This window comes from Phoenix dactylifera, unplaced genomic scaffold (assembly GCF_009389715.1).
Source record: "Phoenix dactylifera cultivar Barhee BC4 unplaced genomic scaffold, palm_55x_up_171113_PBpolish2nd_filt_p 000876F, whole genome shotgun sequence".
NCBI lineage: Eukaryota > Viridiplantae > Streptophyta > Magnoliopsida > Arecales > Arecaceae > Phoenix > Phoenix dactylifera.
In genome coordinates this window covers 15,828-32,954 of record NW_024068239.1, presented here as the reverse complement: position 1 = coordinate 32,954, position 17,127 = coordinate 15,828, and the positions used below count along the sequence as shown (strand labels likewise).

General features: G+C 37.5%; 1 protein-coding gene and 1 long non-coding RNA gene across 2 annotated transcripts; both read right to left on the bottom strand.

Moving 5' to 3' along the window:
* Positions 1-509: 509 nt before the first annotated feature.
* On the bottom strand, positions 510-2,935 carry LOC103718187 (vignain-like). The gene is made up of 4 exons (XM_008806891.3): positions 2,358-2,935; positions 1,510-1,745; positions 1,066-1,206; positions 510-888 (listed from the first exon to the last, which is right to left on the bottom strand). The coding sequence occupies exons 1-4, from the start codon at positions 2,806-2,808 to the stop codon at positions 637-639; spliced, it is 1,080 nt and encodes a 359-aa protein (XP_008805113.2). The 5' UTR covers positions 2,809-2,935; the 3' UTR covers positions 510-636.
* Positions 2,936-12,937: 10,002 nt separating this feature from the next.
* LOC103718186 lies at positions 12,938-15,525 on the bottom strand. Its single transcript, XR_605789.3, has 2 exons — positions 14,175-15,525; positions 12,938-13,314 (listed from the first exon to the last, which is right to left on the bottom strand). It is a non-coding gene; the product is annotated as an uncharacterized LOC103718186 (long non-coding RNA).
* Positions 15,526-17,127: the final 1,602 nt, after the last annotated feature.

The window sequence follows — 17,127 nt, the reverse complement described above, 5'->3', positions numbered from 1 at the left end:
AAGGCCCAATAGTTTCCAATCAGATCGTTTCAGAGCCTGGGCATATGAGGTGGGTGTCTCCAAATCCTGCAGATGCATTTTGGGAGGAAAACAAAACCGGAGAGGGGTGAAGGACGTTTGCATGAAGCCTCGGAACCGGACAATATCTGGCAGGGATGCTCCGTATTTCCCCCCTCATGTGGCCCCCACATGGGCACTAGATGCCTCACATGCTCCGCACAGGCAGGAGCATGACAGCCATGTAAATCATAGTTATTCAGGAAAATGCTGCCATGATACTACAATGCCAATTTGAAAACAGGCATTTTAGATATTGTTTTGCAATCTTGGGAAGAAGTGCTGAGCATTACTAATTTTGTTCAGAAAAATGGCTGGATACTATAATTTTTCAATAAGATTTCAGGTTGTGCTGAAACTATTATCAAAATGAAGACATAGGTCCTTAATTTAGATTTTTTTCCCTTTCTTTCTCTGAAAAATAAACTCTCCTTCTAAACTTGATCAAGAAAAGCATAATGGAGCTAAACGCTCATTTATTCATTAATATTAAGTGGAATTGTCTTACAAGAGAAATTAAAAACACAGAAACCTTTAAGTTTTTTTTTTTCCAGGGAGAATGTGAAAGGAATTAACTTCCTAAAGCTCATCCTTAAGAGGTGCTTCTTTCTCGGGAGATGCTTTGGTTGGATAGGATGCCTGCATAGCTATACCACATAGCCCTTGTTTTGCTGAGATACCACGCTCCATCCTTACATAGCCATTCTCACCCCACGTAGAACCCCATGAATTCTTTACTATCCAATATTTTGTCCCATCCCTTGTTGTTCCATATCCTACGACAGCAACTCCATGATCCAGATCTGTGCCACAATCTCCAGTGAAAACACCCTGGTATAAAAGTGATAAAGCTCCATCATATAGTCAAAAGATTCATGATATACATAAAAAAAAAAAAAATTGGTTTAGATGCAAACATCACCTATATCATAAGATGATCTTCCTTGGTGAGTTAGGCCTATTTCAGATATATAACATGAGGCAAACATAACAAATATGTGCACAAACCTCAGAGTAAAATTGGAAAGCTGAACCGCTTGCTTCAATAGCGACAGAGACAGGCTGATTGGCCACTGCTTGCATCAAAGCATCCTCGTCGTTCTCGGGAACATCCTCATGTCCATCAATCACAACCACATGAGAATTCTCCTGCAAGACCAGCAACAATTACTCCTTTTTGTTCCAAATGTACATTAGATGAATGCTTCTGGCCCTTTAATAACTATGCAAATGGGCAAGACAGCCATTTTGTTATCAATAGCTTATTGAAGACCCAACTTGTTCTTTGCATCATCTAAAATTAAATGATCAACATATTCCTCACGAGAACTGTAACATCTGGTCATTTTTCAGTGCATTGGTTTTAAGGGTATATTTTGAATTTTCTATTGGAATCATCGATTAAGTATGCGATCTATGTAAGAACTACTACTTCAATTGAACTTGAGCTACCTTGGATAAGTTGCATGTTTGATCTTTCCCTACATAGGGGTAGTTTGCTTCAGTTGTTATTCCCCCGTTTCCTTTAATGAACTCAAATGCATGATCCATTAGACCTCCATCACATCCATTGTCATCCTTGTTATCGCAGTCGACCAGCTCTTGCTCCGAGAGGGAAACAAGGTTTTTGGTTCTGATCTGGTTTATGCCCTCCACTGCAGCAACTGCTGAGAAAGCCCAACAGCTACCTACAATATCAGCAATGGCATGTAAGAATTCTGACTTAAAGTATATATACCATCATGATGAAGCAGCCAATGGTAGTTCAGCAGGGGAGAAATATGAAACTCTTGCAAAGGTGGCCAAGTTCACCAAAAGTTTGGGATAAAAAAAAAATAAATGCATAACTAAAATAATCATTAGATATGATGCCATGGGTGCAAGATCATGGAAAAGAAGTAAATATGAGAAAGGCAGCTCCAGATGGTAGCTACAACAAAAACCACTAAGACTAGTTAATCAGCAGCATATTTGTGATTATGAGTTAAATAAGCAGTAGATAGTTAGTCTCCAAACTATTTATGAAATTTGTGGTATATTAATACCTTGAACTTACTTCTGATATTTGGAAAGATAATTTGGTCAGTGGAGATTTTATTAATAATTAGAGCACTAGTACAATAGAGCAGAATGGAGAGAAAGGATTCATGTAGCCAACAACAATTAGTTTGGTTTTAAGGCTTAGTTAGATGAGATAACAGCTTATCATTTTCTCCTATCAAACCCTGCTGTGTACATATATTTTGTGAAAATTTCTACTAGTTTGGACACAGGAGGATCCAGCTTATAGAAGATCTTACCACATTGGCCTTGATCTTTGACGCCTGTAACTGCACCATTTTGCCTCCAGTCCACAGAGGGAGGCAAGTCAGCTATCTTCTCATACATGAACGTCCTGGCGGAGCTACGCAGGCTTCCCCGGCGCATCCGGTGGTGCATCACTTTAGACCCAGCAAACGTGTTCCTGAACTCTTCCTTGGTCATGTCCCCGAACTTGTTTAGCTTCAACTTGTAGGGCTTGTCCTTCTTGTTGAATTCATGGATGAACTTGACATTCTCCTTGAACACATTGAACCTCTTGTGCTTCTCATCGAGGTCGAGGTCCCGCGACACCGTGTGGATGCTCCGCCACCTCTCATACAAGTCTCGGAAGCTCTCCTCCGATGCGAGGTCCTTCTCGGTGAAGGGAATGCTCTCGGTCAGTGCGAAGGCCAGTGCAAAGACTATGGCTAGCAAGATAACCCTCCCCATTTCTAGCTACGAGGATATGAGTATGGGAGATCAGAGGGGATGCGTGAGTGTTTTATAGTGTATGAAAGGACCCCCAATAGTGTGAACCGAAGATGGAGTGGAGAGCTAATGTTTCTTGTGGGGACAAACAATAGAACTTAACTGAGAAGATATGAAGATAAGAGTGGGGGCGAGTGAAGAAGAAATGCTCTCAAATTATAGCTCTATGGCAATGGGTGCAAGCAAGTGGAGTGATGCCAGCATTCTTTTTAGCATTGTTAAAAAAGTTGAGATGAGGGAGGGATAACTTTTGCCTGTGATTCCGTTGCTTTAGGAATTGGTGTTGCTAATTAACCTACGTCATGTGAAATGGTGGAGAGAGAGCTAGAAGCTCACTTTTTATATAACGGCTCTCGTCCTCTTTCTAAACCGTATAAAGGTTCCGTAGAATCCGATGTAGTTGTTCGGTTTGTTACATGTATATGGTTAACTGAGAGTGCAAGCTTATGTTGAGTGCTTTCAGAAGTTTGTTGGAGTGACCATCCACCTTCTGATCAGCTGCTTTCTTTTTGATCTGGATCATGACAAAATCGATCTTGGCATGTGGAATTAATGCATGGTTATTTGCAGGAGATTTAAATAAGTATATTATTTAGTTTAGTTTATGTACTCTAGTATAATTGCCATTTATTAGTGATCAATGTAGAGTAGTATCTATGTATATGAGTTTTAGGGATGCAAAATATTATCTATACTATAATATACTACGATATTAGCCATTTTAGTAAGTGGTATTCAGCTCAGAAAAGAAAAATGCTTCATGGCACCCAAAGTATTCGTCGAGCCTATAACTGACTTGGCAGCTCCATGATTAATTAACCCGATGTATTTGGCAACAAATCTACAAGTGAAAACCAAAATAACCTCTTGACACGTGAAAGTTAATAGATCATGCATGCATAAAGGGAGTTGTTGTGAGGACCAGCCCACATACGGTGAGCTAATGGGCCAAGCCCAATATGGCTGGCCCATCTGAAGACCCAGAGGTGGTGATCGCCAGCTGAGATGGTTACAACGGCCTGACAGCCACGATCACCACCACTCTCCTCTTCCAGCTGAGGGCTATTAAGGCCCATGGATCCCTCGCAGAGGAACTCCATCACCCTCTCATTTCTTCTCATTCCCCTCTTTTATGCTACAAGGAACTGAAGCAGGAGCAATATCATCGGAGTAGGGATCCGAGCCGCCGGAGGGAACATCACAGAGTTGTCCCGGAGCTAGGTAAGTCTTGATCTCTTCTCTCTTGTATCGTTCATACTTCATTCAAGTAGGATCCAGTCTGGCTATGAAACAAAACCAAGAAGGGAAAAAAAAGAAAATAGAAGAGATTGAAGAGTGAAGGAGAGAAGGAAGAAGATGAAGAGGAGGGAGGAGAAAGGTCTAGATCGGCTGTGAGCTGACATTGGCTGAGGTCCTTTCTCCTTCACCCGATTTCTTTTCCTTCCACTAAAATCTTAGATCTAGAAATCCAAAAATGCAAACCTATCTTCCGATTCATGGGAATGGTCCTCGGCTCGTGCAAATCCAGTTCCCAAGGGTGGAACCAGTTTGATCTCGGCCGGAGGTGATCGGAGAAGACGAGCCGAAGGGGGGATCTCCCTATTTTGGCCGTAGACGCCGCCGGATCGGGGCACTGTGGACGCCATCAGGCCGACCGTGGCGATCGGCCGCGCGCTACGCAAGCTCCACTAGCTTCGGCCGGTTCCTCTGCTCCTTCAGAGGTGCACGCGCCCCAACTTCTCCACCGTAGGTGGAGGATGAGAGCGGCCAGCCGGACCGCGGCTACTGCAGGTCGGACCGCGGGCGCCGCGGGTGCCGCTGGTTGGCTGCAGCGCCGCCGGCTTCCTCCGAAGCACTTTCAGGCTCGCCCCTTTGCCCTATGGGAGGAGAGGAGAAGAGGAGGGGGAGGAGATCGAGACGGGAAGAAGAAAAGAAGAGAAGAAGGTTCGGAAAGGGAGGAGAAGAGAAGGAGAAGAAAGAAAAGAAAAAGAAGAAAAAAGAAAAGAAAAGAAAAAGAGGAAAAGAAGGAAAAGAAAAGAAGAAAGGAAAATAAAATAAAAATTTCTGTGGGTCGAATTGGGCCTGATTCTGGGGTGGTCTTCAAATGAACCGGGCTTTAAAGGCCCGAGGCCGGGCTAGGCCTTGGTCCGAGCCCAACATTCTTAAACCCAGAATTAACTGAACCAATATACAATTGACCCAGGCCTGAACCAGTAATTGGGTCAAATCTGAACCAGTATGCAATTGACTCAGACTTGAACCAGTAATTGGGTCAGATCTGAGCCAGTATGCAATTGACCCAGACCTGAACCTGAAATTGGGTCAGATTTGAACTAGTATGCAATTGACCCAGGCCTGAACCAGTAAATGGGTCAGACCTGAACCAGTATGCAATAGACCCAGACCTGAACCAGAAATGGAATCAAATCCGAACCAGAAATTGAATTGGGCTATGGGCCTGAACCAGAAATTGATTAGACTATGGATCCGAAAATGAAATTGAGTCCTATGGATGGGCTGTAAATGACTTTAAGATTATAAATAAATAGAAATTAAATGTGCAAGTGACATGTAATTTAATGATTTTGCTAGGTATTGGAGAATTAGCATTTGGTGAGCAAATTAAGGTAAGTAACCTGTCTTAATCTTATTATGGATCATGTATCATGTTTTATAAGATGAAAAAGTATTATTTATGCAATTGGAATTGGGTATATGAATTGTGGAAAAAGTAAGTAACCCTGATATAATCTTATATTTTATCAAATACTTGTGACTACTCGATTATGAAATTATATATGATTATTTATGTTTTTATAAAATTAGGATCAAGCATGTGTTATCAATAGTTGCATAATTTTAATTAGATGACATTCATCATGAATATCATAATATGTATATAAATTTATGATGTATAGAAGTTGCACGAAAAATCAAAGTTTTCAGTATGATAATGAGTTTTATCTATCATTATGCCATTATTCACTTTCCAAAGTTTCTATGAAAAAAGATTTATGAAAAGCATGATATGTTTTAAGAACTCTCAGATCGCTATATATGACCCCCGCCAGTGGCTAACAGTAACTAGGCATACGACCCCCGCTAGTGGGTAAAAGTAACGTGGCTTTACGAACCCCACTAGTGGGTAATAGTAACTGGAAGATGACCCTGCAGTGGTAAAGACCTTGCCGTGGGAATAAGAGCGGCCATAGCTACACTATCATTTGAGAGTATGAATTTCAAAGTATGGAATAATAGCAAAAGTTTTATGATGCATAATCATATTTGTGAAGTTGCATGAATGGACTTGCATAGTTTTATGACTGTTGGTTTATATGAAATGTTTACTTTGTTACAAGCACAGATTTCAAAGCAAGAATAATGACAGCACAGATTTCAAGGCATGAATAATGCTAAGTACGAATTTCAAAGCAAGAATAATGACGAGTACGGATTTCAAAGCATGAAATAAAGATAAAAGTTTTACGTCTGATTTGATTATATGAGCAACAAAAATTTAATCATGGGAATGGGTAGCTAAGTTGGCTTTCACATAATTGGAATAATAATAATAATAATAATAAATAAATAAATAAATTAAAAAATAAAATAAAATAATAATATTGGTTTATATTGTCTTAGGTGACAATAAGCAACAAAAAGAAGGAATGTAGGGCTAATACAAGCCATTCTAGGGACGTGATTGTGACAGAAAAATTATCAAAGCTTAGGTTAAGATCATTATGAATTGTGATTGGAAAATTGCCAGAGTTTAAGTTATGATCACATGAGATTATGACCAAAATTAGAACCAAAGAATAAGTTTAAGATCACTAGGGTTTACAATAGAAATGTATCATAGCTTAAGATTATGATCACCTCGGACATGACAAAAGTAGTAAAATTAAATTCAGTGCTTAAGTGAAAAATCACTAAGCATTGTGATAAAATATAAGTACTGAGATTGGTATTCGATGAGTATGAAGGACTGGATAAGATGGTTTTGATCAGGATGGGGGATGTTTGACCTAAGGTAAGTGTAGGAAGGTTTACCACGGCATAGCAGTTATACCATGTTCAGATATTGTTTAAATGACTCGAAAGTTTAAAATTTGTAAGGATTTGGATGTGATTATTAGATTGTGATTTGTACATGGATTGGTCATAGAATTGGAATGAGCCAAGAAAGATTTTTTTTAATATAATATCATAAAGGATTGTTCTTCAAGGTTAAATCCGTATGTGGATTATAATTGGTATTGGCATACTTGGATATTGCAAATAATTGTATTTCTATTGGGGAATTTAATTCTTAAGGCCATAGAGTATGCATATTAATGGAGGAATTCTAATTATTTGAATTTTCATTTTTGGATTGGACTATTAGATCTTTCTCATAATTATTGGACACTATTGGATGTGTTAGTTTAACCTCAAGTTTAAGTTTATGATTTGACAAGGGATATTTGTTATTGAGTGGAGACTTTGATTTTGGACATAGATATTGAAATTGGAATGCTTGCTTACTGGGCTCGTAGCCAAAGTGTGGATCAGCTATGTTGGGAGCCCTCTCAGTGGATATTTCACGTTATGATTAATTGGATTTTGACCAAAATTTAATGAAAGAGGATTGATCATGGAATATTATCATACAATGTAATTATTTGTTTATTAATCAATTTGGAAGTTCATTTTGATATGGGGATATATTGTAATATTACTTCTAGCTTTTTTATTGAAGAATTGATTTTATTGTATTCATCTTGGTGAAATTATTAATTGACTTAATCATCATCTTTGGATCCAAATAATAAATTTTATTCTTATCTATCGTAGACTATGTGATGTATATGAAATTTCAATTGAAAGTTTGGGTTTATAAGTTGATCTAGGGTCATTTGTCAATAGTGTTGAGGTTGAAACTTAAATTGCATGAAGAATTTGAATTTTTTCCAGACTTTTACTGATGAAACATTTGATGACATTCAAGAATGACATTGTTCATAATTAATCTGAAGTTTTAAAGTGGTTGCGTGTTATCGTATGTTTAATTTTGCAATAGCACGACCGTGTCATGATCCGAATTTGGGGCGTGACAGTTGTGTAGCATTAATTACAATGAAAAATCACTCAAAGAAGTTATTCAGATATCTTGCACCAATTGTTTTGGTTCATTAGACTGTATGCTTTACGGTATTCATTCAAATGGGCAATGAGAATTCACCACACTAGTTGAGTGACTTTTGAGTGATAATTTTGAGTTATTTAAAACATTTTTGATTCAGAAGAAATGGAATCTTAGTTTATCTTGATCAAGATGAAAGTTAGGCAAGTTTGGAAAGTATAATCCCAACATCTAGGCTAATATATAAGATACAAGTTATCGATACCTTGGGGCTAATTTAGTAATTAAAACCTAGATTAATTATTGTTTGGTCTTTGATTCAATATCCATCTACAACAGCTGCTGCAACTAGTACTACTATTCTACTACTATTTCTACTACTATTCTTATTAAGAAATAGGATAACAGGAAACCCACCTAAATTGAAGTGAGAACAGGACACAACATGAATGAGATATTTGCAAGCCACCTCATATCTAAATTAAAATTTGCCTCAAGTTCGATTTGCTTAGTGAGAAAGCAAGCTAAAGCTAGGATTAGCTTACTTGAGCTTGACTTGATTTAGCTAGAAATATGAATATATATATATATATATATATATATATATATATATATATATATATGCATTATTTTTCACCATTATCAATTTAATTAAATACATATAATTTATCAAGTATAGTATATATTTCAATTATAAGAACAAAATATAATTGGGAAAACTAATGCAAAATATATAGGAAAGTCTTGAAAGACCTCCAATCTCACCAGATCTCTTAGAACAACTCAATTTCATTTTGGAATTAAATGAGCTAGTTCGAGCTTTGCTTGATTATCAAAACAAGTTGAAGTCAAGATAGGTCCCATTGGCTCATTTACACCTTTAAGCAAGATTGAACCTAGACCATTGTATCAAATATAATTATTTTACCAACTCAACCAATTGACCTATTGTCAACCCAGGATCTCCCCCAAAATGGCTAGCCGGAAGGTATTATTTGGATTCCTTGATCCTGTATAAGTACCCAAGATCTACCCAGCGAATAACCGATGTGGGATTAAACACACGCCCGCACGGGTCCTCACATACTCCCCCCGTTCAAGCCCTGACGTCCTCGTCAGGCTAAGGGTTCATATCTATTCAAATCTAATCACAAACACCACGATTGGCCCATGGTCAGCCCCAATAGATCCGTGCTGCAGTGTCCCCTAGTCCACATAGGTTATGGACCGGGTCCGCTCTGATACCATTTGTAACAACCCAGGATCTCCCCCAAAATGGCTAGCCGGAAGGTATTATTTGGATTCCTTGATCTTGTATAAGTACCCAAGATCTACCCAGCGAATAACCGATGTGGGACTAAACACACACTCGCACGGGTTCTCATACCTATAAAATAGAAAATATTCAAAATGTCTTATCCCATACATTCATGTCATGTTGGTCAATGTATCAAGACATTAGTTTATATTGGCTAAGACACTGGGGCCCAACACCAACAAAACCTAATATCTCGGCCATGATGGAAGCTTAGATAAAAATCGTAACATAGCTTTATAGGATATAAATTAAGGGGACAATATGTGAGATCAATTATATAGTTTTGGGTCTAGCCACAAAGCTGGACCCATTCAAGATTTTCTACATGCTTTGCAAGATAATCCATTGGTATTCAAACTTAAGTCACAGGTTTGACAAGTGAAGTCCAACAAGAGTTTGTTTTCTAATAATGGAGGTGGATTGTTAGTAGTTCTATTGATGACATTTGAATGGTAAAGGTGGAAACATGAGCATCAATGAAATTATTAGAACCAAGAACCAATGATAAAAAGGCTAAAAAGGTGGAAAACTAGAATTTGAACCAATTTTGAGCCTTGAATCTTATCTAAAATGATATTGAATCTTCTGAGCAAGAGAGTGCATGAAGAAGATGCCCAAATCTATCTATAAGGCTTAAGCACAATTATTGAGAATATCTCCTCCCTCAATTTGTAGATGGCACTCTCCTATTTTGAGAAGCCTCTCAAATATAGTCACTGCTATCAAATTTTTCCTAAATATTTTTGAGCTAAATTTTGGTCTGAACATCAACTACTCAAAAACAAGTCTTGTTATATGGGACCTGTTAGCAAAGGTCTGCTATTGATAGAGATTCCCCATTACAAGTTTAAGCAGCTTCTTGTTAGGTATATTGGAGTTTCTCTATATCACAAGAAGGTACTGGAAACACTCTAGTAGCCACTCCTTGATAAAATTGACTAAGGACGCTCAACTTGAAAAGGAAGCATGGAGAAAATGCCTAGAGTTTTCTTAAAGCCTAAGCACAATTATTGAGAATATCTCCCTTATTCAATTTGTAGATGTTATTCCTATATTCTGAAAAGCCTCTCAATAATAGGCCAGTGCTATCAAAGTTTTCCAACATCAACTATATAAAATCAGTTCTTCTTTATATAGGACTTGCACAACAGAGAGGTCGCGGAGATTCTCCATTACAATCTTGAGCAGCTCTCTAGGAGATAAGTAGGAGTTTATCTGCATGACAATAAACTATTTAAAAGACTCTAGTAGCCACTCGACAAAATTGACCTATGACTCTCAACTTGAAAGGGAAGCATCCATTTCAATTAAAGGAGATTGGTTTTTGTTAACTTTATCCCATTTACCATGTTAAAATATCTTATGTTTGTCTTTCTCTACCTAATTTGTTAGTTCAACATATTGATTAAAGACATGGGCCTTTTTTTTTTTGAGAAAGGAAGAAACTCAATTTTGGGGGTTTTTGTTTGATAAATTTGACAGCAATGCTGCCTGAGAAATAATATGAAGGAGGACTAGGTATAAAAGACCTCCACTAAATGAACTTAGATTTGCTTGGAAGTAGAATTTGATGCTAGTGAATGGTAGACCTACAACACTCCAAAAAACAACACTGATCCATAAATATTACAAACAAAGACCACTCTTCTTGAATAATTTCAAGCCAACTCTGTCTTTCTACAAATCTGTCCTCCATTGTCATAATAGCTCCCTATGAAGCTCTCTTTTCTTGCCTGAAGATGGATGAAGGATTCTTTCTTGGCCCGGAAACTACTCTTTGTAGCACTCCTATCCAAGGCTACTTTCATTATCATCTAGCCAGCATTTATGTGTTTGCTCACTTATTGGAAGATTGAACTACAACTAATGGATGAATACCAACACTTGTGCCCTCTTCTTTCAAACATACACTTACAAGATGATGCTGACAAGCTTATATGGCTGTGGACATCCCGAGTTTTCGTATGAAGTCATATAACACCTTCTTCAATATTGCATGCCAGAAATTAGATTAGGCAAATTGGTTTGTAGGAATCTCCAACACCAACAAAAGTTTAGATCTTCCATTGCTAGCAATTCAAGGAAAAATACTAACTGCTAATAACCTAACAAAACAAGGACGATCAACGCCACAAGAATGCACTCTTTGCAATGGATTTCAGGGAATTACCAACACCTACTCATCTCCTGCCATTTCTCAACTCTAATGTGGCAAGATCTATTGTGTTTACTCAATAGTCCTAGCTACAATGTTAAAAGATCGGTGGCTTATTTGGATGAGCTGGAAGTCTGCAACCATTCCACCGAATCTTGGAAAGGGATGGGACTCTTTGGCTCAGTTAACTATTTGGTGTCGATGGCTAACCAGACTATTTTCAACAATACTCATGTTATAAAATTGCAGCATCATCACTCTACTCCTCGAATGGGTGACTTAGATGCCAGTTTGATACCTCTGTTATATATTTTCCTTCCGATATGACAAGAGCAAACATAGGCTATTAGATGCCAGTTTGATACCTCTGTTACTTTTCTCTTATTGTTTCATTTCAATCTTTACTCAAACTACTTTCTTTTCTACTTTTAATACTTAGCCCCCCTTTGAATCTTTTTAAACTTTTTCTTTTCTTTTTCTTATTTCTAGGCTCCATTTGTTTTTGAAGGACCAACAAGTGTTTTTTAGAGGGCTAAATGCTTTTTTGATGTTTTTAAGATGTTTGGCAAAAATTTTGAAATGTCTTTTGGACTCCTCCAAAAATAAAAAAAAATAAAAAAAGCTTTAATTTGAAGTCTACTTGAGACCTGCTGAATCATTTAAGGTTCGAGTTCCAGTAACAATTTTTTTTTCAAAAAAAAGTTGAAGTACCTTTTACCGCCATAATCATTTAAGTTATATTATAAACTCACAGTGTGTAAAAGGTAATGGCAGAGCCGGGGAGGTGGAAGTAAACAAGAAACCTACAAACTTATAGCTTATAAATTAGAAAGAGAGAGCCGGGGAGGTGGAAGGGAAGGTGTTTTAATTTTTAGGAATTCTCTAGCAGGACAAAATAGCTAAGCAACATCATTTAAACTTCCTGACGATGCCATCAGCTGAACCAGCTCCACATAGCCAATCCATAAATGCCTCGTTTGACATCTCTTGAATTAGGATCTCAAGCTAGACCATGAAGAGAATTAGAAAAATAATCATATATAATGGACAGCAAGCATTTTCTAAAGATATAACAAATATTATCTATAAGAATTAATATAAAATTGAGAACACATCTAAATAGTCAAAAGTTATGGTGCTTATCATGACATTATACTCATCAACTAGTTGTTTAAAATACCTTGAAGTATAATAGTTGTTTACCAACTTTCAAAGCCAGCTTATGCCGTCGAACCCCATATAGATCTGTAGATATCTGCATTTTGTGAATATCAAAGTTCTTCGCATGAATCCCAACAGTAGATAACTCTAAATATGTGGAACATAAATAGTACGTTATATAACAATTCTTTCATAATAACAGAAATAGATAAACTGAGTAATGAATGGATATAGCTAAGCATGTCAGGTAGGTGAAGCATGTAGCCAATGCAAATTTCACCATCTGCCCTGACAGACTATAGTTCCTATCAGCAAATTCACCACATGATAATTTCCCAGATCAAACATTTTATCATGCATGATATGTATCAGTTACACCCTTGTCTTGTCTTATACAAAACAAGCAGAAGGTGGACAGGCATAAAGGAAACAGAAGTTATGTTCTTCAGACTGTCTGATAGCATTGAAAAGCTGATATATCATGCAAATCCAAGCATGAAGTTAGGAAACAGAACAACCTATGTGAGCTAATTACCAGCATTTAGTGGCAATCAGGGATCACTCTTCCAGGAAACTCTTATTTAAGCATACAAAAATTTTAAAGGAAAAGAACCAAAATAGGATGTCTCAGCAAGGGTAATGTTTTGCTTGAGCCAACAGTTCCTCTGTAACCCGCTTTATCTCCATTTCTCTTTCCAATCTTTCTTTCTGAAAGAACATGAAAAGCAATTCAGAACCACAAAATAGAATAGCAATTGTCTTACTTAAAGTGAGAAAATCTTTTAGAAAAGAAGAGATGCAAACCATGGCACGCTTTTAGGACATAATTACTCCTTTACTAGTTTTTGTAATTACACCGTTGCAGGATGCATCTACTATATGATTGACAATCTTCAGTGGTTAATTGGTCGGGGCTATGAATAAATTAACTCGAAAATGTTGGCAACTATCAGTTTCAATGCAGCCCAAAGTCCCAAAAAATAATGAGCATGCCATCAGAGAACATTCAACTCCAGCTGCCTATTGTGTTTTAGAAAGCATATTCAGTAAGTAGTGTCTCCAATTAATCCAACCTATCAAAACCTTCATGCAACAAAACCAGTATTTCCAGTTGCCTCATTGTGCTTTGTTTTTTAGCATATTTCTCTTTCCTAAGCTATAATTTTTTAAAATCTGCTATTAGCCTGAACACCTGAGACATCGTTGGTTCAATACATATCTTTGCAAGTGACACCAAGCCCAAGTTGGTGGTGTCAACTCATCTATGCAAAACCTATCTCATTTAACACATCCGATTTTGAAGAAATGGATATAAAGGCTTACACCATTACATATATGAGTAAAAAAAACACTTCAGCAAAGTTAGGCACCCCCCTATTACTTTTCAGGAGGCACCTGCTTCAAATGAATTACCCACCCATCCTTGGAAAAAGTGGAAACATCAACAACTCTTCATGTGTTTTCTTACATTTATGAAATACAACTTTTTACTTGCACTGCCATAAACATTCAAAAATTCCATTTAATATCTAATAACCAAGAAGCAGCTATAATGTGAGTAGCCCCACCTTTTCAATCCATAGATGTCTCCAATAAAATTTGATACTTTCAGCATCAAAGTTGTGGAAGAGGAAGTTCTCTCATTACAAGAACCTGTAGAAGGTTAAACTTACAATGTTATAAATGAATATTATAATGCAGACTACGTAGTGGATAGAAGTTTCACAGAACCAAGTTACCTGCAGTGCAACTAAGAGTTCCTTCACCCAAGAACAGGGATTAGGATGAAAGCAAGAGTAAATGATGTAGACATTGGACAGACATTAAAGAAACCATACTGTTTTAATTGCTAGCCCAAGCAGCTCCATGGGGACCTGTTTCCTTGCCTAGGAACTTAGGAGACCTATACCTACTCTAGATGCTTAAGCAGGCGAATAGGCTCAACAGGGCAACCAAACAGCCCAAAATGCCGAGAACCCATCCTGATGCATAAAGAGCCGAATAGGCTCAAAAGGGCAACTAGGCAGTCCAAAATGCTCAGAAAGGTTTAACAGGTAAGGCAGGTTAAGTACTGAATAGCTCAGCAACAAACCAATTTACTCTGCACCAAAATCTCTTGCATTTGCCATCCCTTCCATCTCTTCACTCACTAGACAAGTTGTATGTGCAAAGATAAGAGAAGACCAGAGAAAGAGGAAGGTTTCCTTAATTGCATGCTGTGGAAGCCTCTGATATGTGTTTTTATATATTTGAAGTTGGGGATCTCTCATTTGACAAACCATTTTTTGAGACCATGATGTGCACAACTGAAAGCAATTATAATGATGATGAGAGCATCGAAGATGAGCAAACTGAAGAGCATGATTGTGTATGTGTGTTTTTCGTTCTATGCAGTGTTATATGTTGTTTCTTGAAGAGCAATGTTATACATCCTACCTTTTTGTGTTGCATGTCATGGTGGATAAATAATTCTATGTATCTCAGCTATTGCCTAGGCACCTAGGCAGTGTCCGACTAGGCATTCTTACGCTAAAGGTTACATAGGCTCCACTTTTATTATTCTCACTTGATCTTATTTTCACTGTTGTGACTAAAATAAACTTATTTTAGTTAAACTAGAAGTGCAGTCAGCAAAATTTTATATTTGTTTTGGTTTTGTCATTCCTTCCCCCATCTCTCCCCACTCAACACCTCCCTCATCTTCAATGCTAGGGCAAGTAACTAGCCTTCAATCAGCTATCATCAACCAATTCACCTATGCACCTTGAATCAGAGGCTCTTGTGGAGCCCAACACTCTCCGGGAGGCACTCAGCAATTTTTGTTAGTCCAAAGACCCCTAAAAGTTTTTCATTTTATTTTTTTCATACTTACTCTTTTCCTTTCCTTTTCCTCTTCCCTTCTCACATTACTTTCTCTTTCTCTTCTCATGTTACTCTCTTTTTCTTTTCTCATATGGAATATCTTTTGCTCTCCTCTTCTTCCTCTTTTCCTACCTTTTCATCCATACTTTTGTCTATTTTCTATTTTCTTTCTCCTAGTTGCAATTTTTAATGCAAATAGAGGATTTCAACTATAAGTTATAAACTTTAGTTTCTTTCAAAGAATTGTCATATTTTTATTTTTCATATTTAAATTTTAATAATGTGATATCATTGTCACTCTGAACACCTATATTTGACTTGGCAAATTAAGATGTGACAAAATGACATGCTATTGTTTTGATTAATCTTAACCTCTATTACGCTATAATGGTGAATTTGATTTTCTATTTGCATGATTAAAAAAGGAGGAGGGGAGGGGGTTGCACCCATAGCCTGGGTCCTACTCGACCCTAAAGAGTCCTCCTCGACCTAGGTATCCCCTAGAGAGGGGCTAAAATGACTCACAAGGATTGTGGTGCACATTGAGCTTGGCTTTGATACCACTTCTCATGGGCTTGTTATTTCCACAAGCATCAGTGCAGCACTTAGACGCTTTGCTTGCCCTCAATCACTTCTAAGTTAACCTCCAAGTCTAGCATCTCAAGCTAGAAGATGAATGCACAAGAGAAAGAGAGAAAATGATTAACATCTAATAATTTTCCCTTTCAAATTCATTGTTTGGTTATTTTATTCTGTTATGTGTGATTCAGATGCATGGAGATCTTAAATATAATCTGCCAACAATCATAGATGGTAACTGGAATGGCACCTGAAATCTTACATTGAATCCATGACTCTCTCATTGTTATTCCTTTCGTTGTTCTTTCCTTTTGTTTTGATTGAAAGGGGAGAACATGTCTTCCTTTCTCAAGGATAGAATTGATTGAAATAAGTGATTGCATTCTTTATTTGGTTTAGTATATCTGCTGCTGGTAGAGCATGATTTTAATAGCCTTCGTTCAGGTTTAGGCAGTCCCTCACCAAAATTTTCGTGGACGGGCTTCCGAGAATCTCTTCCCAAAGGACATTATTCCTTCATAACTGGTCATATATTTGAATTCAAAAGTAAATAGCAGTAAATGAGAGGGTAAGGGGCCATGAATTTGGGGTAAATTTTCTTTGTTTTTTTTTAAAGACTTGTCAATTTACAGTCATAAGCCATAAGAATTCATGTCTTCTTGTATTGACAATTTGGTATGCATTTCATTGTCCTTATCTTACTTTATCACAATAACAATTTCATTAATGCAGAAATATTTAACGTTGCTGATTGGTCTTGATTCTGTCAAGTTAAATTGATTCATGCCTTTAGCAGCGTTGGATGGTGATACTGAAAAGGTTTCAAGTTGGAATGATAGACAAAGATAGCAATCACTTCAAGTGCAATTACTAAGGACCATGGTATGCCATCTTAGTACCGGAGCCCGTACCGGTGCCACCCTATCACTGTGTCGGTACACCTAATATGGAAGCCGGTTCGGCGTACCGTGTCTTGGTATGCCCCCCACACCGTGTACCGGTACGGATTCGGTACATTCCGTACCGCCTAATTCAGTAACCATGCTAAGGATGTTTTTCAAATAAGTCACTTGACAAGTA